This window comes from Ursus maritimus, unplaced genomic scaffold (assembly GCF_017311325.1).
Source record: "Ursus maritimus isolate PB19 unplaced genomic scaffold, ASM1731132v1 scaffold_19, whole genome shotgun sequence".
Taxonomy (NCBI): Eukaryota; Metazoa; Chordata; class Mammalia; order Carnivora; family Ursidae; genus Ursus; species Ursus maritimus.
In genome coordinates this window covers 4,480,585-4,506,362 of record NW_024424341.1, presented here as the reverse complement: position 1 = coordinate 4,506,362, position 25,778 = coordinate 4,480,585, and the positions used below count along the sequence as shown (strand labels likewise).

Here is a 25,778-nt window from a genome sequence, read left to right as displayed (position 1 = left end):
GGTCCGCCACGCCGGACCCGCTCTCCTGGCACTGCACTGTGTCGGACGCCAGGTCTGCGCGCCGCGGCTGAGCGCCCACTCGCCTTGCGGAAAGAGCCGCGGAGGGACCAGCGGGGGCGGCGGCGGGAGAGCTCGGCGGGAGCCGGAGGAGGTGGCATTCGGGAGCCAAACCAGAAAGAGACCGGGAGGCAGAAGCTCGCGGCTCTGAGGCACGCACTCCCTTGGCCAGGGATGGGTCCAGGGGCGGCCCAGCTTCTGCCCGGCCCGCCGGGCAGAGACTGAATTGAGGTTCCCCATCGTCCTGTGGACGGCGCGAGAGAGGGAAGCACGGACGGATCAGCAGTAGCCTCCCGGCGGGACCTCGCGTCCTGCGCCCCCCGCGCAGCGCCCCCCGCCGGAGCCGCGCCGGGCAAGCCGGCTAGGGAGCGGGGCTGATTGGCGGCCGCCGGCGGCCGGGGGAGGGGGCGCCGCGCCGGGCCATGGCAGGCTCGGAGGCGTCCTAGCCCGAGCCCGAGCCGGATCCGAGCCCACGCTGCCGCCACCGCTGCCTCTCCGCGCCCGGGCCCCCGCCGCCGCCGCGCCCCCCGCGGGAGATGGAACAGCGGAACCGGCTCGGCGCCCTCGGATACCTGCCGCTGCTGCTGCTGCACGCCCTGCTGCTCTTCGTGGCCGACGGTGAGCGCGGGAACTTTGCTGCCGCAGGGGGCTCGGGGGGTCCTTGACGGGGCCGCCAGAACCAGCCTGTCCCGGTCGCCAAGGAGCCGGAGGAGGAAGAGAAGGGGAAGGCTTCGCGGTCTCCAGCAATCCCGGTGTGCAGCCCAGGCCCAGAGGGGTAGGGGGGAGGACAGCAGCGAAGGGTCGCCGCAGCGGCGGAGCCCGCGCCGGGGTCATTTGAAGCCGGACAGGTGCTCCCGCGGAGAGGCGGCTTTCGGGGCGCGGGAGTTGGCGCACCCCAGCCTGGCTCTGGCAGTGCGGCTGGGCGCGGGGTAGAAGCATAAGCCGCCCCTGCTGCCCCGCCCGATCCGGAGGGAAGCAGCCTGCAGCGGTAGCCGGTCTCTGCTGGGGCCGGGCAGCTGTTCGACCGAACTTTGCTAGCGCCCGGGCCACGCTTGTGGCTTCAGGGTGGCAAGCACAAGGCCAGCGAGCCGGGGACGCACCGTCTCGCCTAGGGTTGCCCCAGGCCCCCGCCCCACAGTTGGTCACGCCTCTCTCTTCCCCGCCCCCAGCTACATTTACCGAAGTCCCCAAAGATGTGACAGTACGGGAGGGAGACGACATCGAAATGCCCTGCGCGTTCCGGGCTAGCGGAGCCACCTCGTATTCGCTGGAGATTCAGTGGTGGTACCTCAAGGAGCCGCCCCGGGAGCTGCTGCACGAGCTGGCGCTCAGCGTGCCGGGCGCCCGGAGCAAGGTAACCCGCCGCCCACGCGGCGCCGGCGCTCACCGGCTGAGGCCGGGGCGGCTGGGGTAACCTGGGCAAGGAAAGCAGGGCGCCGCCCTGGGGAGCGCCCATCTCCCACGATCCCCGTTCCCACAGCATCTTGAACAGCAGCCCAAATCCTGGTCATGACTTCCTTTCTCCTTTCCCTTAAAAACTCCGGGACCGTAGCCTAGCCCCTAAAGAGCAACCCCTCATTCAGTTCGCCTGCTCTTGCTTGCTGGCTGCGGGCCCGCAGTCAGATGGGTGCTTGGTTGGTGAAGGAAGACCACTTAGTAGGGCCAGGCTTTCCCTGCCCTCTGCTGCTCCGAGGTCCCCAGGGCACAGGGCCAAGGAGTTAAGCTCCTCCGGGCTGGGTTCCAGAGGCCCGCAGTGCACTTCCAACCCCCCCAGGATCGGAGGGAAGGCCCCCCTGGCTGTCTGCCTCTTAAAGCAGTCTCTCACATACACTCTAACACACACATACACATCTACCTTCTACCCAGGGTCCCACCCAGAGTTACTGCTCACGTCTCCCTCTGCGTCCTGTCCAGATACACCGGCCCCTCTATCCAGCTTTCCACGGGGTTTAGAGAAACACGGCAGGGAATGAGGATGCTCCGGGCGAGGGAGATGAGGTTTTCTTCCCACCCTGGTGGCAATCCAGCCTTTTCTCTTTGGCCGGCAGGTGTGCTAGGGCAGCCCCTCCTTGGCCAGGCACCATGCTAGCTCCAAGCCCTGCTTCCTTCCGGGTAACACTCCAGGAAATCCTGATGTCCTTGGTGACTTCAGCCCGGCACATCCCGAGCGGCTTCGAGTCCTAGCCCGCCCGCGGAGAGTCGCCTTGCCCGAGGCGCATCTGAGTTCCTCGAGCCTGAAGGCCGAGAACCTAATGTGTCTCTCTCCCTCTTTGCATTTTAGGTAACAAATAAGGATGCAACTAAAATCAGCGTAAGTGTGGAGCCCCGCGCGGGCCGCGGGAGACCCCTTCTGGCCGCTTCGCGCCCCACATTTTCCTCCCTTTTAGAAAGGCTCAGCCGCCGCGCGATGTAGGGCCGTGCTCGCAGCCTCGCGTTGTCGGTTGCTTGGCATGTCGGGGCGCCATCTGTCGCCGCTAGCGGAATCGGGTTCGCTTTTGTGTAAATCAAGGGTCCCAGGCCTGAATCTCCTTCCTCCGTGCGGCGCTCACCTGTAAAACTCTCCTTCGTCTGGCCGGCGCGTTCAGGCACCTACGCTTCGATCGGCTTGCCTCTCCTCTGCTGCCTTGTCTCCCAGCAACTGGAGCGCGCTGCTCCTGGCGCTGGCCCTGACCCGTTCGCCCACTGGTGGGCCTCCCCCCCCCCCCCACATACACACACCCGGCACCTCGGTGGCGCCCTCCATCGCAGCCCTCTCCTCAGCCTGGGTTTCCGGTCTGGTCCCTGGTGCTGTGGGTTCGTCGTGGGGGACGTGTGGGGCGGGGGTTGGCGGGGCTGCCAGGGGCGGGTTGGGATCTGTAACTCAAGGGGGAGATGCGCCCAAGCTCTCTTAGCTGGAGCGTGGAAATATCAGGGCCTGGAGACCACTGGGGCCTCTGGATCTCTCGGTTCCCAGGTGAGGCAAAGCCGTTGATTGCCAGCCTAGGTGAGGCGCTGTTGTAGGGAGCTTAGCAGAGCCCAGGGAGCCCAGCAGCAGCCCCAGCGTCGCCCACCTCTTCGGGAGGGCGGAGGGTTTGCTGTGAAGGGCTGGGGGGCAGGTACTTATGTGTACTCTTGCGAGCAGAGTGGCTGTCCTTCAGACACTACCCAGGCGCTCTGGATTCCAGAGTGAAGGAGCGTTGGTGGGAGTAGATGTAGAGGGTTGGGCTTAAGGCCGCGCAGCAAAGACGGGTGGCTAGCGACAGGAGGCTGAGCCTGGATTTCTCCAAGGTGCAGAAGGAAGGGAGGAGGGGTAGGTTCCGCAGTTCTGATGGACGGAAGCATAGTTTGGCGGGCGGATGCACTTAAGATGATGGGGACACGTCGCAATGGGTAGGGCCATCCAGGGTCCAATCAGGGTTGGGAGCCCCATGCTACTGGGGAGACACGGAATGAAAGAGAAACTGAGTCGCCAGGGGCAAACCTGCGTCCGAGAGGTGTTGGGGTGCTGCGGCACGGGGGCGCAAAGGCAGAGGTGGGCGCGGCTGCACGGCGCTGGCAGAGAGCGCGTTGCGGGCCTGCGCATCCTGGCCTCTGACCCCAGCCCCCGCTGTCTTGCAGACCGTGCGCGTCCAGGGCAATGACATCTCGCACCGGCTGCGGCTGTCTGCCGTGCGGCGGCAGGACGAGGGCGTGTACGAATGCCGCGTGTCGGACTACAGCGACGACGACACGCAGGAGCACAAGGCCCAGGCTCTGCTGCGCGTGCTCTCGCGCTTTGCGCCGCCCAACATGCAGGCCGCCGAGGCCGTGTCCCACATTCAGAGCAGCGGTCCGCGTCGCCACGGCCCCGCCAGCGCCGCCAACGCCAACAACGTGGGTGCCACCGGCGCCGCGGGCCGCGCCACCTCCGACCCCGGCCGCGGCGACAAAAGCCCGCCTCCGGGGAGCCCTCCCGCCGCCCCAGGTCCCGGAGTCCCCGAGGCGGCAGCCGCCTCCGCGGCCCACGCAGCCACCACCACCGTCGCAGCCGCGGCCGCTGCTTCGTCAGCGTCGCCGCCACTGGGCCAGGCTGTCCTTCGCCAGAGGCACGGCTCAGGTAAGGGCGGGTGCCGAGAGGGGGCGCGCTTGCGCGGGGGCTGCGGGACGGGTTCGGGGTCGGGGACGCGAGTGGGGGAGGGGGCTCTGGCCGCAGGGGAGGCCCCGCTCTGGCATTTGAGCTCGCCTGGGGGTTGCTGGTTCACTTGGGTGCTCCTGGGGCAAGTTTTCCGCAGCCGCAGTTGGGCTCGCTCGCCTCCTGCTGTTTCCTGTTTATTGCCGGTCGCTCAGAAGTATTCAAGAAGTGTATTTACGAAGGGGGTGGGGGCTGCCCTGCCCGAATCTCCGGGTACACCGCGGGCTGCAGGGTGGGGAGCCCTCTCTTGAGTTTGGAGAACTGGACCCTTCTCTCCTGGAGCCGTTAGAGCCTAGAGGGTAGGGCACTGGCACCCCGAGTGGGGGGAGGTGGTTACAACTCAGGCAGTGAGCATCTGGATGCTGATTGACTGATAGAACAGACAGACTTTGTCCAAGGCTGTGTGCGAGGGCCTGGCTGTGTAGGCTCTGCTCTCTTTGGCTAAGTCCCCATTGGTGCTAGGCCTAGGCTTTGCTATAAATAGTCCCCTTGGGGTCCTCTTGGGGAATGAGGGAGTGGGAGAGCCTTGTCATTGCTAGGAGGGCACCCAGAGGTTAAGACCTGCTTTCCTAAGGAGCTGAAAGGGCTGTGGGAGATGGAAGGGGGGCAGGCGAGAGGAGAGTCAGAGAGCAGAAGGGAAAACAGAATGACTGCCAGGGCAGGCAGCTCTGAGGCAGGAGGGGCTGCTTGTCAGTAGTGGGGGTTTATGGAGCGTAGGTAGGCCTATTGCAGGGAGTGTCCCTCCCCAAGCCGTCCCCCACTCCCTCTGCCCACTCAAAGGTGGGCATCCGAGATGGGCTCAACTCCAGCCATCACTCCCTGTGTCTGATTTTAAGCCAGTGACTCCCTCTCTGAACCCCACCTCCAGACTTGTTCGGTCCATAGTCCCAGAGAGAGCATTTCTACTGGCTTTGCAGCACTAGACGGCTGCGTTCTTTGACGGTGGCGTATAAACGTCCCTGTGGGATGGAGCACACTGCCATGCCCTACGCCCATGCCCCTCCAAGTGCAGGCCACTCACCACCAGCACAGAGCTGCTAAGGATGGAGGGTCCTGGGCAATCCTGCTGAGTCTGAGGGGACAGGCCTCCCAGCCGATCTCCCTGGCTGAGATCCTACCTGTCTGTCTTCGTGTCAGTTCATTGTATCTCATTCAGTTACACCGCCCTTTGGGGAACTCTCCACGCAGCTCAGGCTTCTGGCTGGATCTTACGCTCCACACAGCCCCCCCACTAGACTTTCCCCCAGGCTGTGGGAGAAGGTGGTTGAGCTGAGACCTGTGGAGCGCCTCTCCCCAAACAGCCCCGGCCTTTCCCACCTGACTTGGAATTTTCTACCCCCTGTATGAGTGTAAGATAACACTAGCTGCTGTGACAAGTAAACCCTGAAATGCCAGTGGTTAACACTATTCAAACGTATTATTTCTGGTTCACATCTCGTGCTGCTCTGGGGGTGGGGGTGGACAGGGCCTGAGGTTCTGTTCCGTGAATTCATTCAGGGACCCTGGCTGACATACACTCTACCATCTTCAACAAGTGGCTTCCAGGGTCACTCTGGGCATTAACAGACAGCTGACAGGCAAGACTGAACGGAAGCCACCCTTCTTAATCCAGTCCCCTGAGAAAACCAAGCCTGATGCTCTGAGGCAAACATTGTGTATAACAATTGACTTCTGTCTTGTACATTTAGAATGTTCTAAGTTTGCATCATTCTTGGAAGACCGAGAACCTGGCCACAGAAATCATTTTGCTAGGGGTGAATTCTCTCAGAGGAAAGCTGGTGTAGAGAGTGGCAAGGCAAGTGTTTAAGAGCCAGGCCTCCAAGTGGTAAAGATTACGTTCACCCTCATCTTTTGGCCAGAACTCAGTCACGTGGTGCAGCAAAGCTGCAAGGCAGGCTGGGAAACGTAGCCCTCGGCTTGGCAGGTGCTGTCCAACCTCATGTCTTGTCTCTTCTCGGTGGAAGGGGAGCATAAATCTTGCGGGGAGTTAGCCATCTCCGACTAGCACACAGTAGGTGTACCGGAAAGTGTTTATTGACTTGTAGAGTGATTGGCTTAATTGGGTTGGTGGGAAAAAATCCTCTGCCCCATGTCCTCGGGCCCCAGCAAGTGAACACACATGTGTCAGGCTAGAACGTTCCTCAGGGATGTTCCATAGTCCCCGAGTAGAGTGCAGAGCAGAGCATTCAGAAGGCAGGGCCAGATGTGAGTTGTGCTTCCAGCACTGATTGGCTGTGTGACTTATGCAAGTGGCCTGATATCTCTGAATGTATGTCCTCATCTGTAAAATAGAATGAGAATCCCTGACCTCAGAGGGAGCTCAGTGTGGAAATTCCTATGTAAAAGTTCATTATCATCACCGTGGCCATTATCTGCTCTGGCCAGAGAGGAGGGGACAGGGGAGATAAAGCTGAGTGGTTGGCAGTTGGGGGCCAAGCTGCTGAGGGCCTTGAATGCCAGATGGATCCAATGGGGACCATTAAAGGCTTTGGTCAAGGAAGCATCATATGAAAAAGATGTTTACTGGTAGTGTTCACAGAAGGTGTTAATGAGACCAAGGCCACAAGCTCATTCCTGNTTGAATCTCCCTCTCTGCCTGGCTGGAACCTTGACACCCTGAGACCAACCAGGGCTGATCTGTGCCTGGCTTGGCTGGCCTGATACCCAGTCTCTGGGCTGACCACAAGGGGGTTCCAGGGTAACTCATCCCCACAACAGGGACCCCTCTGTGGAGACAGTGCCCTTTTCGGAAGATCTAGAGGTCTTCGCGTCAGTTCAGTTCTGATGGCATGGTGCCCACGACCTCCCAGCAGACGGGGCCTTGGGCACTTTCCAGCCACGGGGCAGCATTTTAATGCCCACACAGATCAGGGCAGCAGCCCAGTCTGGGGGAATCCTCTGCTCTCCCATGGGGTGGCTTGTAGTGTGCATTTCCCTCCAAAAAGCACAGCCAGGTGGGCTCCCATCAGGGCTGATGGGGCAGTGCCACCAGGATAGGGGTATGGTTGACCCCTAAGGTCTCTGTCACCCCAGAACCGTTGCCAGCTCCTGAACAAGTCAGGGACCATGTAGACACATCTCAGAAAGAACCCAAAGTTTCTTCCCAGCTCCCATTCGGAAGGCCAGAAGGTGTGCCTTTTGCCAGAAGACCAGAAAGCCTGCATCTTCCCATCTCCAGGTGAAGGTCTTGGGAGAGTCCCGGTGCCGTGGGCACCTCCGTGTCCCACTGTGGGCATGGAGAAGTGCAGTAACTGACTTCTAACCCACAAACATACCCAAATGGCCTCGATCCCAAAGAGGGACCCATGCTGTCCTATGTGTCCCATCCTGCCCACCACCCAAGGCCACCCAGGTTTGGGGCTGTCGGTGGAACAAAGCCTGGAGATGGTGTTTTGGATGGCAGGCATCGATCACCTTCCTGCAAGGCTGTGTCGTTGAGCAGTGCACGGTCCTGCAGACCGTCCCGGGGTGCAGCAGGCCAGCCAATCGCCCAGAGCCGCCAGCAGCATGAGCCAGACAGGGAGCTTGAGACCGTGACCTCAGGCTTCACCTCCCCTGCTCACACTTGTCAGCAGCCTAGAGGACAGGGGACCAGCCAGGACTGCGGCCACCTGGTTAACAAGCACAGAGTGTTGACAGAGTTTATCAGTCAGGGTGCTGGTAAAGCAATGGCACATTCAAACAGGGTTACCGGGGAGAGGCGACAAGAGTAGTTTTTGAAGGTGTGGACAGGGTTAGGGCAGTTAACAAAGGGTGAGTGCCAGTCCCCAGGGCTAGGGGCAGTGGAAGCCATTAGCACCCCTGGCCTGAAGGGGCAAAGGGAGAGCAATGAGTATAATGCAGAGGGGCTAGCCAGACGGAGCAGCCTGCCTGACGGGCGCTGCGGCCTTGGTAGAATGCCCCGGCGAGCATCTCACTTTCCCCCCGCCCTCCAGTTCCTGCCAGGGCCTCCCACTGGCCAAACCGTCTGAGAGCCACGGGCAGGGACTCCGGCCGACGCAGCCTAGAAGGACAGGTGCCCAGGGGCTCAGAGCAGAATAGAGCAGGGCGGATGGTGGGTCTGGGGGGCACAAAGGGAATAACCCAACTCTCAGAGGGAGGAAGATGGACTCCACCCCACCCCACCTCCAAGATAAACCCAAAGCTGAGCTCCTAGTTAAAAAGGCCATTCCAGGCCCCGGTCAAGTGGACGCCCTGGCTGTTTCAAAACGGCAGCGTCGGGGACAGTCCCAGCCCACCTCCCAGTCACCGGTGAAGCAATTGCTCCTGGAAGAAAGTCAGAAGAAGTCCCAGAGAACACTGGGCTCCTCCGTCTTTCAAGCCAGCTACTTTGGTAATGCCAGGAGAGGGGCAGCGGCGGGGGGCGGGGGCGGTCCTGACTTGCAGCTCTATCCGACAGCTACTGCCCCGGCAGGCCAGACAACCCTTCCCGTGCCCCAGCGGTGCCCAACACAGCCAAACTCATATTTGCACTTAAAGTTTATGTGCAAAAACTCATTCATTTCACGTCTCATTTGTCAAGAGACATTTTGATATTTGTGCTTAAAAATAACATGGGCTGGACTAGCACAGCGGATCTGGCACAGGAGACCAGGCCCCTTCGTAGCCATGTTCTCGTAAATCTGGCTCCTGATTAATCTGAACGCTGACCTATACTTTATGAACAGTTTGCTGCTGATTGCCATTTCTAGAAAAAAAAAAAGAGAGAGAGAGAGAGAGAGAGAAAACAAAACAGAGTACCTTCCCGACAAACCCTTCTAATGGGGAAAGGCGCGCACCGCCGCGAAGCCACGTGCAGCCTCAGAAGAATACAGTTTGGAGCTCAACGGCTTGTGTGTTGGCAAGAGGTTCCCCTCTGCAGGGACCTGGGGATCAGATCGCAGGCATGTGAACCTCTAATTAGCCTCAAGGCTCGGGCTCCGAGGAGAGGCGGCCTGGCCCCTACAGAGAGCCGGCTGATGTGGCCAGCTGCTGCCTGGGGCCCACACGGCGAACTGGCTCTCAGTGTTTCCATTGCTAATGAGAGACAGTCAAGGCCATGGGTGTGCCGGCTTTTGAGAGGCTCTTACTGCTGGGAGCCATCGAGGCGAGCATCCTTGGGTGTCGCCATGGCAACCATAAACCATGACCCAAGGGGGCTGTGGACAAGGTGAAGGCACTCACTCTTAACCCCTGGCCCCCGTGGATGACCAAGCTGGTGCAAGTGGGGACAGGGTGACCTGGGAGACCCAGTGGGGCCAGGCAACAGTCACCTGGGGTTCCCAATCTCCCCGGACCCATGAAGACCCCCCAAAACAATTGCCTTCAATAAACAACCCACTCTTCCCTCAAGCTCTGATGTGACATGAGGATCATAATTAAAGAGAAAATAAATCCGGCAAAATTTGTCTCAGAGAAGAGAAGGCGAGGCTCCTGAAAGAGAAAATTAAAGGATTTCATAAAGAAGACGGCTGAGCCTCACAGCTGGTGAGAGACGCCTGCAGCATCCCTGACAGCAGCACGTGTGTGAGGTTACTGGCCACGTGGCATCCCCTCCCTCACCGGCCGGTCACGTGACTGCCATGAGCGGGAACCAGCAACAGCGGCCACGAACCCAGCTTGAGGGTGTCAAGCGCCGCCTGGATCTCCACCACAAAGCTGTCTGTGTCAGCGGGAGTCCCAAGAGGGCTAGCCCTCAGCCAGCTAAGGCAATCAGAGGGGGCTTCCTATAGGCAGTGTGCAATTTCTGCCTGGGAGAGGCGCCGGGGGCTTTGTCTTCCTGCTTAGGTCAGTCCCGGGAAAGCGGCTGGAGGCCTGGCCTGCCTCCCCATCTCGTGCCACATGACTTGAGAAAGTTGCACCAGAGGGGATGGCCTTCATCCACCACGGAGTGGTTAGCCAGCTCGTTGCGTGGCCCTTCTCTCCGCATAAGGGGGACCCCAAATTAAGGACAAAACAGCCACCTTGTGGATCGCAATGATGATAAATAATTGTTGCCTTTTACTGAGCGCTGAGTATGTGCCCCACACACGCCTATCACAGGTTTCCCTCCTTCTGCTGTTGCGCATAACTCCTCCTGCCTCCCTTCACCACACAGTCCCCTCCCCCGGGAGCAGACCCCTTCCCCAGCCAGGGTGGCAGCCCCCACGAGAAAAGCAGAGAGCCGGCCTTTCTAAATGTCACTGGGAGCCAAAGCCACCAAGGAGCTTCTCGTTAAATATGCCAGGCGCACATTTTTAAAGCTCTGAATATTAAGGATTCCCCAAGCATCTGTAGGGATAAATGAGGTCAAGTGCTTTTGTAATACGATATTGATTAGTTCTGCCCCATGTGGACAGAGGCGAGGGCTTGGCTGTGGTCTAAACCCCTGAGCTTTATGGGAGATGCTGGCTTGGTTTTAACACATTTTTGCAGCGCGGGAGGAAAGAAAGTATTATCTTTCCTATTCCCCCATGCTTTGCTGACTCTTACCAGGCGTCTCAGAAACTCCTATCCGAAGCATGAGAGGCTCCCTTTGTCTTATTTTTGTAAGGGCTGCAGGAAAGTTTAAGATGACCAGCCAACAGGCCCGGCCCCTGTAACTGCTGACCCTACCTGTTCCTTGAAGGGTGACAAACCTTCCCTGCGCAGGGGCTTCTGGGAAATAAGCCTGCTTGTCAGTGGCTTTGCTGCTCTTGGGGAAGTTGTGCTGTAAATACCAAGACGCCTTAACCGATTCGGCCTCTCTGGGCCACAGTTTAGCTGCTACTGGGCAGCTAGCCATGCNCAGCAGCCCCCGAGAGCGTGAGACCTGTGCCCTCCATGAGTCCAGGGGAGGCTGTTTCTGGAAAGTATGGGTTGCTGTGTTCCACATTGCCACTCCCTGGACTGAAACATCAGAGCTCCTCTGGACTGGCTTCTGGTGTTTCTGGTCCAAGCGGAATGTTTGGGGGGCCACTGTCTGTACAAAATAGAGCCAAAGTGGACATTTCAAAAGCTTTCTCCCCACCTGTCATCCACCCACTCAGCCACCTCCGGGGGCTCTGCTCCGTCCAGCTCGAGAGCGTCCACCTTGCCAGAGGGCCGCCCTGGGGAGCAGACCCTTGATGAGTGTGGAAGCCAGCTCTAAGCAGGGTGCTGCCTGAGTGCCCCCAGCTGGACACCTGGTGCCCGTTAGGGCGAGCCCAGGAGAAGTGGCCCGGTCAGTTCTCTCAGGAGCTGCCCATGATGGCGGAAGAGACCAAGCACAAACCCAGAAGAAGCCCAGAACAATTCAGGAGGAGGTTTTTCTCGCCGCCTTCCTCAGACATTTCATTCTTCCTCCCGACATGTCGAATGTTCCTTGCTGTTCAGCGAGATGGCTCATAAGCAAGCCAGCATTGGGTGCCACAAGAGTCTCCCCATTTCTGAGCCCCACAGAGCCCCGACCGCCGAGATAGCCCAGTACGTGCCTTATCTTCCATAACCTTTGTAAGTACTGTGCTTCCCATTTTCCGCGTGAGTCCAGCTGCTTGGATTCGAATCCTGATCCATGCACCCCCCGTGTGACCTCCACGTCTGTTCCCATCTGGGTGGTGCCCGTGCCCGTGCCAGCATCAGGGGAGATAATCCACAGAAGGAGCTGAGCCCAGCACGGGGCTGACACCTAGCAAACGCCGGTAGACGCTGGCTCTTGCTATCCGCATCGTTCAGGTGAATGGCATCGACCGTCCAGGATCATTTCATGGAGTTCTGATCCGAGACATCCGTCCCTCCGCACGTGCTGTGAGCATCACGGAGCTAAAGGTGATGGAAGGACCTGGGAGCTTCAGAACAGTTTTCCCTTCAGCTTGCCAATGGCTCAGCGGGTTGCTATTTTTGTCCTTTTTCTCTCAGTGCCTTTTCCGGGGGGGGGGGGGTAGGAAATGGGGAGGACGCCACGTCTTCGTCCTGGCCTGGCTGTGGCTGTTCTCAATGAGTTAGGAGCTCCTTGGTGAGCAAGGACAAGCTCATCGTGGCTTCTCGCGGTCCACCCCGAAGCTATGCCGCCACGTGTGCGCACCTGCTGCAGGCCGCACTGTGCACCTGTGTCATGCCTGGTCTTGCTTCACAGCCGTCTAGGCTGCTGTCGGCGGGGAGGCCGTCGTGATGGGAGGAGGCAGGGCCTTTGGTGGCTGGAAAGCCAAGATCTGAGGAGAGCCCAGAGTTTGCAGCACTAGCCAAGGGCCCCTCCACAGGAGAAGGGAGCAGAAGGAACAATCCCTTTGGGGTCAGTCAAGTAGCCAAAGGGCCTCCGGAGCAGGCCTGGGCTGGGGAGGAGGTGCCCCATGTCCCCCTTGGGAAAGCCCGGTGTCCCGCAGGGAGGCACCTGTGGAGTGATGGGGCTTGGGGCTGCTGGCACAGGCTTGGGCCTGGACTGGCTCTTCCACACAAGCACCTGTGGTTGCCTTTCATGCTCACGCTCTACCCAGATGCCCTCTGTGGCTCACTGTGCCTGGTGACTACCAGTAAAGTGTTGCTTGGGCCCCAAGGACCAGTGGGGAGAAGGGGGGACAGAGACCACCGTGGGGAGGGGCTGGGAGCCTGAGCGGGCTGCTTGCAGGGACGGAAGGCCAGGGCCCCTCCTGCCCAGCCACACCCCTCCCTGCCCCATGGGACCTTGCCTCCCACCAAGCACAGAGAGCCCACACAGGCTCACCCAAAAGGAGGCCCACCCACTCTTGATGGCTATTGCCAAAGACCGAGAGGCCCTTGCTCTGCTCATCCCTGGCCCCCTGCCCATCAGCTCTCCTCAGGAGGAAGTCTGTTTTCTTTAGCCAGGAAAGCCCAGCTGCAATTGAGTCGCCTTATAGCAACTTTTATTACAATTGATTGTCACAGAAATGCCACTTGGCCCAGATGAAGGATCTTTAATAAACCGGAAGGAGGGAGAGATGACATCATGTTATGGCTCATTCTGAGCTGGGGCTCTTAGCCAACTATACCTGGTCTGGCCAGAGCCAAGGGGCAGGGGGCTGCCCGAGCATCAGGTAGACCCAGCCCCTATCTCAGGGAGGAGCTCGCAGTCTCACAAAGGGGGTCAGACCAAGCAAGAAGTACTCGGAGAGTGAATTCAGGGCTCAGCTGGGGCACAAGAAGGGCTCAGAAAAGGTGGGACCAGTAGAGATCGCTTCACAGGAGGGAGAAAAGCTTTGTTGACCCTGCAGCCAAAGGGGTCTCATCCACTCTGGGCTCCCAGAAGGGCTCCACTGCTGTCTCAGGGCTCCCAACATTTCCCTCCCTGTCAGGCAGTCAGTGCCTGGCTGAGTACCCCATCCAGACTGATGCCCTGGGCAGGCAGGCCCAGTTCTTTCTCAGGCCTCTATCCTCCCTACTCCGCGTTCGTTGGGCCTGGCACTAGGTCATTCACTCACTCGTGCACGCAGCAAATGTCAATTGAGCATCTTTTATGTGCAGGAACTGTGCTGGGCATTGAGGACACATACAAGGTCCTCAGAGTCTGACAGCGGGAGAAACAGACATTGATCAAATAGTCACATGACAAGTGGAAATTTGCAGCCATGGCTGGTTACTCTAAATGAGAGACCCATGGGCTACAGGAGCTAAAAATAGGGGGACTTGACTCACTCAGGGAAGTGTCTCTGAGGGAGTGATGCTTGAGCCATAATCTGAAAGATGGTTAAGAGTAAAGAGAGAGGCTAAAGAGAGTAGGTGGGGCTTCTAGGAAGAGGGGACAGCATGTGCAAAGATCCTGTGGCAGGAGGGAACAGGGGAGTAAAAAAGGCCTGACAAAAGATTACTATGGTTGGTAATCTCCACTCAGCTCAGCAAAGCAAGAAAGGGAACAGAGGGAAATTTAAGTAAAGAGTAGTTCAGAGCTCAAACTCCATAAGGCCTTATGATAGAGATGGGAGTTTGGGCTTTGTCGTAAGGGCAACAGCATGGGGAGCAAGTGGGTGATAGGGCATGATTTTTTTGGAACTGACGCTCTGGCTGCAGTGTGGCAGTTGGAGAGGTGGGGACAGAGTGGATGTGGAGAAACGACTTTAGGGGCAGTGATCCAGCCAGGAGATGATGGGTCTTAGACTACCTGTTTGGATGGATAGGTGGTAGGATCGGCAGATGGGCAGAAAAACAAGCTGGTGGCTGAGTGAAGGGAAGGATGCGGAGGTATGGATGAGAGGGTAGGAGATGAGTGGAAGGAAGGATGAGTGGAGGTGTGGACGAATGGAAGGCTGAGTGGACATGAGGATGGGTGGAAGGAAAAATGTGAATGGGTGGGTGAATGGGGGATAGAAGGAAGGATGAGTGGGTACATGGATGAAACAGGAATGGGAAGATGGGTACACATGGGGTACAAGTGGGGTCTTACAGAATGAATGGGGTTGGGGCTGCAGACATGCCCAGGGTTGGCATGGCCCACACCTGACACTGAATACTCAGTCCCTATCTTCCAGGAGAAAGGTCCTAGGAAGTGGCATGGCACAAACTGGCTCAGCCCAGAATTCCGTGTGAGCGCTTGCTTCTGTCTGTAGTCCCCAGGCCACAGTCAGAATGGGCAGGGCACGTGGACACAGCCAGTCCCCAGCCTGCTCCAGCTCCCCTAGCACCCAGGCTCTAGAGGGCACCATCAGTCCCTGGTGAAGCTCAGGAGTGGGGGACCTTTCCATCTGCTGGTTACTGGGCACTCTGGTGAATGCAGCCTGACCAAGACTGACTCGATGATTATTGTCCATGTAAAAGTTAACGTGGATACATTTTTTCAAGCATCTAAAAAATCAGATCTCCAGGTGGGCAGATGAATAACTGTATTCACATTAAAGACTAATGTAACAAAAAATACACAAGGCAATAATTCATAACGCATTCTAATCTACGGAGTCATATTTTAACGTGTGACATATCCTGGGCAGCTCCTCTGTGCTAATTTTATTTAATGAGCACATGTTATAGAATTTCCAGAGCACTATTCCTGGGCAATTAAAATGGGTTAACCTTTTCAGTTAAATTCTATTTCTAAAGAAAAGTCCTCAGTGTAAAACAGAAAGAAATATCTGGGCACGGCCAAGGCAGAACCTAGAGGAGAGGTTGGCAGTGCTGGCCTCAGGGTCCTCCAGCCCTTCTTCCCTGGCCCTCCGGCCTCTCTTCATGGCCAGGCCCCACTCCACTGAGCAGGGCAAGGAGGCTGAGGCCTGGACCCACACTGAACAGCCTTCACAGAGCAGAGCGGGCATCGAGTGTCCGACATTCGCCCGACCTGGGGGATCTGGGGCATGCTCGTGTCAAGGGACACAAAGGCTATGGAGGGGACCTGTGGGATTCAGATGGGGCTAGGTTGCCCTGAAGATGGGCAGGGTCCACTCATTTGAAGCGCTGGCAAGTCCTCTATGCCCTATCTGTGTAATAGGCACACTAGCGCCCCAGCACCCACAGGTCTGTGTGTTTCAGATCTGGAAAGGGTCCTGGAGAGCCTCTGGTGAATGGTTCCCAAGCTGTGTTCCTGGGAACCCTGAGCCCCAGCCCTACCCCCAGCTTCAACCAGAGCTGTTCAGTTTCTCTAATGGTTTGAAACATCAGGGTTCCATGCAGCAATTAGCTTAAAAGGCGGGGGGGGGGGGTTCTCCCGCTTTAGAAGATTTAAAAAGCAACTGATAAAGTCCAGATATTACATATATATAACACAAAAATCCACTAATTACATAGGGTATGCAAACACCTGATATATATGTGCCGCCACCTAAGGGAAGAATTTGCAGTGGCTTACAGAGCTGCGTGTGACATCACAGAACAGAAACATTTAATGAAGAAATTAGAATAAAGGGAAAATGAATGTGAGATGGTGGAACTAGTCTGAGGAAACGCTGGACAAAGAGATGTGCGTACGGTCTTGCGTAGTTGAAAGGTCAGATCAGTGTGATAGCAGCCGGCCTCCAGCACCAGCTTGTGTTTGAAGATGAAAAATGAGCTTCCAAATGTGAAGCATCTGGTGGGTGTGCGGCGCATCGTGGATGCTGAGACTAGGAGAGCCTTCCATTCTTTCACCCAACAAATATTTTATGAGCATTGCAGGGTGCGGGCAGGGTGCTGGGAGACAGGAGTCAAAAGGTCAACCTCCCACAGGCACCCCATGCAGCTGGGAAGAATCGGAACTTGCTCTCAAGTCCATAGGATGCAGGGAGCCTCCAGATGGAGTCAGGGAGGCTGCGGTGTCTGAGGGGGACCTGGGGGTGCAGAGGAGCCCGTTAGGGGAAAGGCAGGCACAGGGTGAGCAGTGTGGAAGATGAGGGGGCTGGAAGGCAGGTGTGAAGGTGCAAGGTGGTCTGGGGCAGGGCCGGGTGAGAAGTTAGGTCTTCAACCTGGGACGGGGTCCCTGGAGGGCTGGGGCTGTGATGTGTGCTTTGCAGTTGAAAAGGCCGCTGTGGCCTCTGGCTGGGCAGGTGCCTGGCTGTTTGGGGTGAGTGGATGTGGGAGTCAGGAGCTCGGAGAGCTGATACAGTGAGAGGGAGGGTCGAGGGACCAGGCAAGGGTGGGCCAGGGGCAGTGCAGCAGGGGGAAGTACAGGAAATGAGAACTGTCTTGGAGGTCACCTTGTAAGGGCCTCTGGGCTGGGCTGGGGAAGGGGAGTGGGCTGCGGGCAGCCAGAGGAGACAGGGCAAGGCCGTCTAGTAAAGGGGACAGCGTGAGTGGCCTCCATGCAGCACCCCAGTCTGGAGCTGGGGCACCTGCAGCATTGTGGAAGTAGGTGAGGCAGCGGGATCCCTGAGCGGGGTCAGGAAGAGCCTCCAGCAGGCTAGGGAGCCTAGATTCCATTCACAGCTCCCGGGGAGTCACTAGAGATTAACCCCTGTAATTAACTGCCTACCCGCTGTGCAACTTTAGGCAAGCCACTTAACCTCTCTGGGTCCCACCGGGGAGAGGCGAAAGTGGCTTCTACCTCCCAAGGCCACTGAGAGGTGAACGGAGAGAATTCTCTCGCTACTGAGAATGCAGAAGCCTGTGCCTGTTAGCACCCTGCAGCCTCAGAGCTCGGAGAATCTGGATGGGCAGTGGGGGATCCCCCATGAGGCCTGGGTCCAGCAGTGAGGGAGGCCCCTGCCACCCCGGCCCCAGGCACACCCTGATGCTCACTGTGGTCAGGGCTACCCCTGGCCCTGCCAACACTAGCCTCCTGACCACACGGAAAGGCCAGTGTACCCTTTTCATTCAGTGACACCATTAAAGGATCATCTGGGGCAAGATCTCATTTCAAAAGAAATAGGAAAATGGAAAGGAGCTCGCAACAAAGTTGGCCACATTAAGAAGCCATTATGAAGGTTAAAATACAGAAAAACATCTCATCCCACGCCGTCTCCCTTGGAAGCAGCCTGGGACTGGGGTCGGGCTGGGGTCAAGCTGGGGCACTGGGGGAAGAGCTCCTGCTCTCCGGTCCTGAGAGGGAGTAGAGGCGGTGGGTAGGTGTGTAGACAGCAGCCAGACCGTCTGGGGGTAATCTGGGCTCTGCCATTTATCTTAGCGTGGCCTTGGTAGGGCCAGATTTAGCAAATGAAAATATAGGACACCCAGTTAATTGAATTTCAGATAAACAAACGATAGCATTTTAGTATAAGTAGGTCCCACGTGGTATTTGGGATATACAAGCACTTAGAATTACTCAGTGTTTACCTGAAATTCAAACTGAACCGGCATCCTGTATTTTCTCTGCCAACCCTAGGCCTTGAATACGTCACTTCCTGTCTCTGGATCTCAGTTTCCCCAGCTGTAAAATAGGGATAGAACAGCAACTCCTACAGTTGTGAGGACTATATTTAAGGCATCACACCTGCCCTGTACCTGGCCAGCTGTGCTGCCGTCTTTCTGAAGGTGCTTGCCTCTGTCGGCTCAGGCCTGGCTGGGTCTGCTGCCGGCCATCTGGCCATCCGCTCCCCAGGATTGTCATCCGCTCCCACTTCAGGTCGCCATTTCGCACTGGGGATGGGGCTGCTTGCTGGAGGCAGAGGAGAGGAGGAGGTCCGAGGCCAGCCCTGTGCTGCACGGGTCCACCGAGGCAGGACCTGTAGTAAGAAAGGCACTTATGGGAGTGGGGAGAGAAGGGGGGAAGACAAAGGGCCACATGAACAGCACAGACATTTGTCCCAAGCCCTCTGTGCCGGGGTGCTCAGGGAGGGCTTCCTGGAGGAGGTAGCGCTGGTTCCAGGCTTAAGGCACAGGTCAGAACTAGACAAAGGAAAAGGGGGTGCTGCAGGGTGAGCCCAGAGTGCTCAGAGGGAACGGTGGACTGGAGAGCAGGTCGGCTGGCCGGGGGCAGCAAAGGTGAGGTTGTCAGGGAGTGTCATGGAGAAAGAAGCCCCAGCTGTGGCCTTGAGACAGTGGCTCTTTCTCCTCCAGCGGAGGGGACCTATCAAGGTTCTGTACCGCAGAGAGCGTTCTCAGGTGTGTCTGAAGTTGGGAGGTGAGCAATGGGTGGTAATGGAGACAGGAAGGTGCTCTAGGAGGTCACGGGGCCCGTGGCATGGCAGGGAAGGCACAGCAAGCAAGGGCTAACACGAGTGTCGCACACCTACCTCCGCCCCCATTCACCCCAGGGAGCGCCTGGGCTCCTCCCACTGCGTGGCCACTGAGGCTGCCGGAGGACAGCTCGTCTTCCGACCCAGGGGGTCCCGGGCAGGCCAGGCAGCAGGGCGATCGACACGGGACCAAGGGACCCACGCCTGCCTGCTCTCCTGCACCTCTTCTTCCCGCACTCAGCTTTCCTTCCGAATGTCTCTGTTTCCTTGTGCCTCGTTTCTGCCCTAGTTACCAGCACGCATTAATGTTATGGCAGAAATTATTTCTGTCCAATTCTGTCGGTGCCCGGTTCTTCCTTGCTGACTCCCTTTGAATAAATAGCCATGAAGAGGCTTTAATTAAAACGCCAACAAGGGAAGCAGCCTCCTTGCAAGCCGGCGTCTTCCCACCCAGCTGCGGCCAGGGAGGCGGAGAGCCACGGCGGCGNNGGTGCCGGTGGCCGTGGGCAAGTCAGGAGTGTCAGAGCGGGGAGGGCCAGGGCCAGGCCTCCTGGAAGCTGCCACAGAGCGAGCTCGGGGGCTGCAAATGGGGCACCACGGAGGGCCAAGCCGGGGGCTGGAGGCGAGTGAGGCTGGCTGAGCAGAGGGAGCCCCACCCGCTCAAGGCCAGGGAGGTAACCAGCAGCTACCCTGGGTCCATGTGGGGTCAGGAGGGAGCCATGAGCTGCAGATTCCTGCTGAGAAGAGCGGCCAGCTGCGGGTCCTGTAGATGGGAGGAAAACGTGCCCAGGGTTCCTGGGACTCAAGCCTTGCCAGTAGACACCCGAATCTGTGCTTTCATGTAAAAGCCTCCTCCCCAGTTTACATGTTGGATTATAATTTATCATTTTTAAAACTGTGTGCACCAAGCCAGACCCCTCTGCAGACCAGACTGTGCCTCCAGTGGCCTCTTCTCTCTCCTCCTTGCTATTGCCCCTGGGCCCTGTGGGAGCTGGTGATTTGTGGCCAGGGAGGCGGGGCTGGAGAAGGGGGTGGATGGTGAAGAAGAGGCAGAGGCCGGCCCTCAGGAGTGCCCCCGACCCTGCCCTCAGCTCTGGCCTGGTGCTTCCAGGTCATAGGCATCTCCACCGTGGCCATGCCCTCTCTGCTCGACTCCATAAGCCCCTAAAAACCCGGCAAGAAGCCCTTTGCACCCTGGCCCTGGGACATTCTAAGAGGGAGCTTCCTCCTTTAGCTAAAGCTCGACCCTCTGCCGTGGGTCCAGGATGGAGTAGGGCCGGGCGGGTCCAGGACTGCTGATGGGAACAGGAGCGAGGGCCAGTCCATCCCCGGCGGCTGCAGCCAGACAGCCCTCCGTCCCATGGCTCCGGGGTCCGAGGCCAGCCCGTAAAGACCCGCCACTCGTAGGCCACTGGCTCTTGGGGGCCAGCCCTCCTCTCTCCCTTTGAGGCAGAGCAAAACGGGAAAGGCCCACACTGGACATCAGCACTGACGGGCCTCGTCCAGGGCACTCCCTTGGCCTCCTCCCTTTCTAGCCAAGAAGCCCATATTTAAAAGATGTGTTACAACAGCATGAACAGATTCATGCGGCCTTGCTCTGCGCAACACAGAGGAGGGGACTGTCCTCAAGACCCTCATCACCGCCCTTAGGTTAGGACAGCCAAGCTTACTGGCGGAATGGCTTGTTCAGGGAGGCTGGGCTAGTTCTCTGGCTACCTGGAGTCAACATGTGAATATTCTAGTGCAGGGCTGGAGGGGGAAAGGCCCTGCCTGGTGCTGTCAGCCCTCAGAGTGAACCTCCAACCTAGCCCGGGCCGTGAGAGCCGGAATCAGCCTGTTATCTGTTTTTATAGGTAGAACCAGGCCTCAAATGTATCTGAATTGTATTTACTCTTTGCAAACCTCAACTAAATTTTAGTTTTTACTCTGTAGCAAAAGCAAAAACAAAAAAGCAAAAAACAACCTCCAAACAGCGCTGAACTCTGGGGGCATCGTTTGCAAAGCCCTGACCCAGGCCAGCCCCTCCACTCTAGCAGCCAAGTCACCAGGAGGCCTGCGGCTGTCTCCTGTCCATGGCCGGCACGGCAGATGCTAAAGACCACATCAGGGCAGAAGTTACCCCCGAGGCCGGGGAACCTGGGAAGGGCAGCAGGGCACATGGAGGGAGGACCGGTCAGCCCACTGGTCAGCCGGGGAGCAGCTCACCGTGCTCCTGATGCCCACGGAGTGGGGGCGGTCCCCCTGGTGCTCCCACGCCCATGAGAGTCTGGGACAGAGTGGGGGTGTCCTGCTGCTTCCCCTGCGGGCCCTCCCCCCACCAGCAACCTGACTCATGGGCTCAGCAGACAGTGTGGACAGGGCAAGGGTCCCAGAGGATGACCCAAGCAAAACCTCCTCCCTCACTTCTATCCCAAGGGCCTCAGAGATTCCCTGCTGTTTTCTTTTTTTTTTTTTTTAATTTTTTTTTTCAAGATTTTATTTATTTATTCGACAGAGACAGAGACAGCCAGCGAGAGAGGGAACACAAGCAGGGGGAGTGGGAGAGGAAGAAGCAGGCTCATAGCAGAGGAGCCTGATGTGGGGCTCGATCCCATAACGCTGGGATCACGCCCTGAGCTGAAGGCAGACACTTAACCGCTGTGCCACCCAGGCGCCCCTCCCTACTGTTTTCTGACAGGGCTTTCGGCATTCTGCTATTGTCGTGTCGGTGGAAAAGTGGGCTGCTGCCCGGTCAGAAGCCGCTGGGCTGGTGCCTTTGCTATGCCCGTGGGGGCTCAGGGCCCCCACTGGGTTCTTCCGGAGCCTCTTATCCCATCTTATCCCGCTCGCCATCTCAAGGATAAAAGTTAATATTCACAGAGCAAAAGCAGCTTTGATTTCTTTAAGAATGATTAGCAGAACGGTGATACTTGTTAAATTAAAGAAAGAATCAGCCACTATTCCATCAGAGGGCTTCCCTCACCTCTGACTTTCCAGCCTGATTTTAAGGAGCCTGATGTTCCAGCTTAATCATGACAAGCAAACTTGTGCGTGTTCCAGTGCTATTCCTGGTCCTCCTTAGGAAGGGAGGGCATAGACAGACACAGTTAGCATCCGGTCGACACAACAGCCTCACGGCCCCTGGAGCACAGCCGCCTCCACGCTGCAGAATAAAGGAGGCCAGCACAGGAGATCCTACCTCAGCTGAGCCGAAGGCACCCGCCCGGCCCTGCCCTGGACAGTCAAGGTGCGCCCCAGCCAGCGGGCAGTCCTGGCTCACTCCAGGAAAGTGAAGACAAGGACGGGGGCAGCCTCCGAGGGAGGCCCAGCAGCCCCGTGCTCACCGTCAGTGTCCCTCCGAGGAGCCGGCCCCTGGGGAGAGGGACGCTGGACTGCCAGAATCCTGACTTGCCTCCGGTGTAAAGAGCCCTCTTCCTCCAGGGCCAGCCTGGAAGTCAGTCTTGCTCAGTCTGCCCTGATTCATTCAGGAAGCCAGGAGTGTGGTTGGATATCCAGTGAGAGATTGGCAAGATGTTCCAAAACCTAGGGCCTTCTCCCACCAACGATCCAGGGATGTCCATCTGTCTTGTAAGAAATGGCTGGGGAGATCATTTGCCCTGCTTCTTCTATCTTGGAAAATTTTCCTCTTGAGAGAAGGACAACCCCTCACATTCTTTTTTCCCCAACACTCTTCAGAGAAGTGGTTATGCTACCCTTTTCAATAAGATCTGTCTGCAAAGCAACTGTGTTTGAGGCACTGCTGTTTACATGATTGTGTAACAAGGGCACTCGAAAATTCCGTGGCTTTGGTGTGATGTGACAGCCATTCATTTAGCTCACGATCCCGCTGGTTAGTTGGGCAGCCCCTCTGCCGGTCTCATCTGGGCTCACTCGTGCTTCTGTGGACAGCTGCCCTTTCAGCTGAGGGCTGATTGGACTCGACGGGCCTCGGCTGGGACATCTCATGGCTTTGATCCTGCAGCAGCCTGGCCCAGGCTTGTTCACAGGCTACAGAGGCACAGAGGAAGGGCAGGCCTCAGTGTACAGCACGTTTCCAGCCTCTGCTTGCCTCACCCTTGATAATATTCACTGGCCAAAGCAAGTCATGTGACCAAGCCCGGAGTCATACCGTAGGGTGTGGATGCTGGGATCGCAGAGATGAGGGAAGGAGATTGTGGCCCTTTTGGCGATCTACCACTATGATCTTGCTTGATCTGGACCCCAACCTGGTAAGACATGCCAAGCACCTGTTAACTGCATGGAGCCATGCCTATGCACATCCCCACCTTATGGAGTGCGGAACAAGGCCCAGAGAGGGAAAGGGTGCTGCCCCAGGTCACACAGCAGGCTGGCTTGGAAGCCTCTCTCCCAGGTGCCAGCCCACTGCCCCACGCCACCTCCCTTGGCCCCCTCTATGGTGACACCGGGCCAGGGAGTAGATATGTGTCACCAGGAGCCAAACCCTGGCTGTCCTCCCAGAGACATGCACCAGCAGAGACAGCGCAGACCCTGGCGTCTGCCCTCCCCAGGCACTGGCCTCTGTGAACCACTGTCTCAGCCCCCCAGCCCCTGCTGCTCCCACTCTGGCCCAGCATGGAGTGGCAGGCTGATTGTTTTAATCCAGGATCTTTAGAAGGTCTCGTGCAATTTTAAAACTTCGCAATGTGAGTAGGTGATATTGTGACGCTGGGAAAGGCCAGTCAGCAGTATTTGGAGGAAAATTAAAATTTCTCTTCGCATCTCCCATGCACACAGCTGCACAGGCCATGTTTACCTTGCCTGGCTCATGAGCCCAATGGCTGTTTCTCCGGCCCCCACGTGCCTTGAGGGTCTGTGCTCTGCTGCGCGCATCCATCTGCTTTCCAGGGCCGCACGCGGCCGTTTCTGTCCCGTCTGCACCTGCCCGAGTGTCAGGGTTTGCAGGAGCACGAAGATCTGAGCCAGGAGATCTGGAGGCCAAAGGGCCCAGTCCGGCCACTCAAGTCCCAGGTGCCCAAGAGGCAGCGCTCTGCCTGCTGCAGCCCCAGTTTCTGCGCACCTGAGTCCAGGTGCCTGGCCATCCATCAGCACATCTGTCACCACATGCACCCTCATCCTTTCCAGTGATGTGTGACGGTGAAAAGCAGCCATGGAGGACCCGAGTCTTTGGAGTGACCACCATACCCTGGACCTCCTTAGTGATGGATGGCAAGATACACATGACAGCTCCGGCCAGGCAGCAGGGACGGCCAGCAATGATGCCTGTGTGGAAAATTAGTGTCTGAAGAGCACCCTTGGAATTGTCCTGTCCTTGTGCTTCTCCGAGAGGTCTCAGACTGTGCTTGGAAACCACGGACGGTGGGTGAGATGCGCACCACAGCAATGGCCCCTGGATCATTGATCCTTCCTCCTCCTCCTACAAAGGGAGACCGGGGCCCAGGACATGGTGATTGGCAGAGGAAGATGGATTCGGGATTGGCGGAAACATCTTGGACAGAAGATTCCTGGCTCTTCCAACTGGAGAGAGGGGCAGGTCATGCATGGGTTAGGGCCCAGCCTGATCAGGGAAGCCAGAAACCCAGCCTGCCTGGCTGTGGCCCATGTGGCCACGAAGTAGGGGCAGCCACGGCCTCTGTACCACCTGCTTGGCCCAGGAGAGGGTCGCCTGCACCTCTCCACAGGCGCAGAGCTCCTCCAGCCGACTGGCTGGAGTGAAGGGAGGAGAGAGGCCTCCAGAGGGAACAGGGTGGGGCTAGAAACTATCTGTATTCATGCGGCCCGACCCTGATCATGGGCAGTGACGTCCCCAGGGTTTAGACAGCACCTCTGCACTGGCTTCTCTCAAGACCCCTGGAGCATCCCACCGTCCAGGGAAAGCCTGGGTTCACACGTAGGCCTTCCCCAGTTTACACCGGAGGCCTCCAGTAGATGTAGACCCTGATGACAGATGGGCAGGAAGCAGGGCAGGCCGCCCAGGGAAGGCAGAATGAAGACACACGCCACCATTCCAGTGGTGGGCCAGGGGTCCAAGTTAATGGCAGTCCTGGAGAAGCAGATGGAAGTGACCTCCCACTAGAACGGTGCAAGGGTCACTCTTCCAGGAACGTAGCCCACTCACTTCCACCAACCAGTGATTTCCAAGCTCCCCACTTTGACCCCAAGGGCTCCACTGACCATACATGGAAAGATGACTCAGAAACATCAGGGTGCCTAGGACAGCATTTGTGAATACTAAATTGTGCAATTCAGGCCAGGGTTGGAGGGGCTGGAGTCGTGTGCAATCGTGGAGTCTCCCTGGAGGAGGGGGAAGCTGGGGCTTAAATGCAGAGGGTACTTTGCAATGTATGTTGAGGGTAGTGGTAAGGGGAGCATATTGTCTTTTTATTTATAACAACGTGGACTTGAGAACTGCAATCTAGCACGCCCAGCTTCAGGCTGGGTCCTTGTGTCTGACCACAGTAGGCTCCGAAAACATGGGGTCTGTAAATAACAAACAGCAAAATGCCTCGCCGTGGTGTGGAAGCACCACCAGGCATCAGCTTCTCCCTGGTCTGCTCATGGCCACTAGGTTCGCGTGAATCAGGCACTCACCGTGCCCGTTGTCTCGTCCCCTGCAGGCACTGGCCCTAGCTCCGCCACGGACCCACTCCTGTCCCTGCTCCTGCTAGCCCTGCATCAGTTCCTTCGCCTGCTGGTGGGACACTGACAGACACGGCCAGCCTGCGCACCTCAGCTGCCCCACACGACCTGCCCGGACCCAGTGTGAGGCCCGCAGTCACAGATGGACACAGAGAGACTTGAGAGAAGCATGACCAAGTCCACGTGGAAAATAAATAAATCATATTTTTGGGGAGGTTACACAAACGTAGAACACCTAAAATAATGCATCTAATTTCCAAATAAGATGGAATTTGGACCATGCGGTATGCATGGGGTCAGTGATTTCTCTACTTCAACGTATTTTTCTTTTCTAAACTTTTCCTCCAAGTCTTCATTTTGCACGAACTGTTGAGCAGTTATCTTTAGGATACTATGTAAAAATGTTGGGTCAAAGCCTTTCTGACAAAGCGAAATATTTTTAGTAGATTATTGTGTTTAGGAATTTTTTATTTACTTTTTTTCTTTGGGGGCTTTCCTTTTTTTTAATTAAAGTAAATTATTTCTTTTGAGAC

At 57.5% G+C, this 25,778-nt stretch overlaps 1 protein-coding gene and 1 long non-coding RNA gene across 2 annotated transcripts in view; one reads left to right on the top strand and one right to left on the bottom strand.

Annotated features, from left to right (window-relative positions):
• Positions 1-593: 593 nt before the first annotated feature.
• Positions 594-25,778, top strand: VSTM2B (V-set and transmembrane domain containing 2B). Its single transcript, XM_040633245.1, has 5 exons — positions 594-675; positions 1,227-1,411; positions 2,339-2,368; positions 3,655-4,132; positions 25,224-25,778. Exons 1-5 carry the CDS (start codon positions 594-596, stop codon positions 25,310-25,312), a joined length of 864 nt encoding a protein of 287 aa, XP_040489179.1. The 3' UTR covers positions 25,313-25,778.
• LOC103673824 overlaps positions 12,962-25,778 on the bottom strand; it is a 53,042-nt gene continuing 40,225 nt past the window's right edge. Inside the window, exons 4-5 of the long non-coding RNA XR_005835573.1 lie at positions 17,975-18,195; positions 12,962-16,365 (exon numbers count right to left, since the gene is read on the bottom strand). This is a non-coding gene — a long non-coding RNA (uncharacterized LOC103673824). The remainder of the gene's footprint in view (positions 16,366-17,974; positions 18,196-25,778) is intronic.

Coding starts and splice junctions, on each gene's coding strand:
- VSTM2B (XM_040633245.1), top strand. CDS start 594: ATGGAACAGCGGAACCGGCTCGGCGCCCTCGGATACCTGCCGCTGCTG. Junction 676..1,226: donor GCTGCTCTTCGTGGCCGACG/GTGAGCGCGGGA, acceptor CCCCGCCCCCAG/CTACATTTACCGAAGTCCCC. Junction 2,369..3,654: donor AGGATGCAACTAAAATCAGC/GTAAGTGTGGAG, acceptor GCTGTCTTGCAG/ACCGTGCGCGTCCAGGGCAA.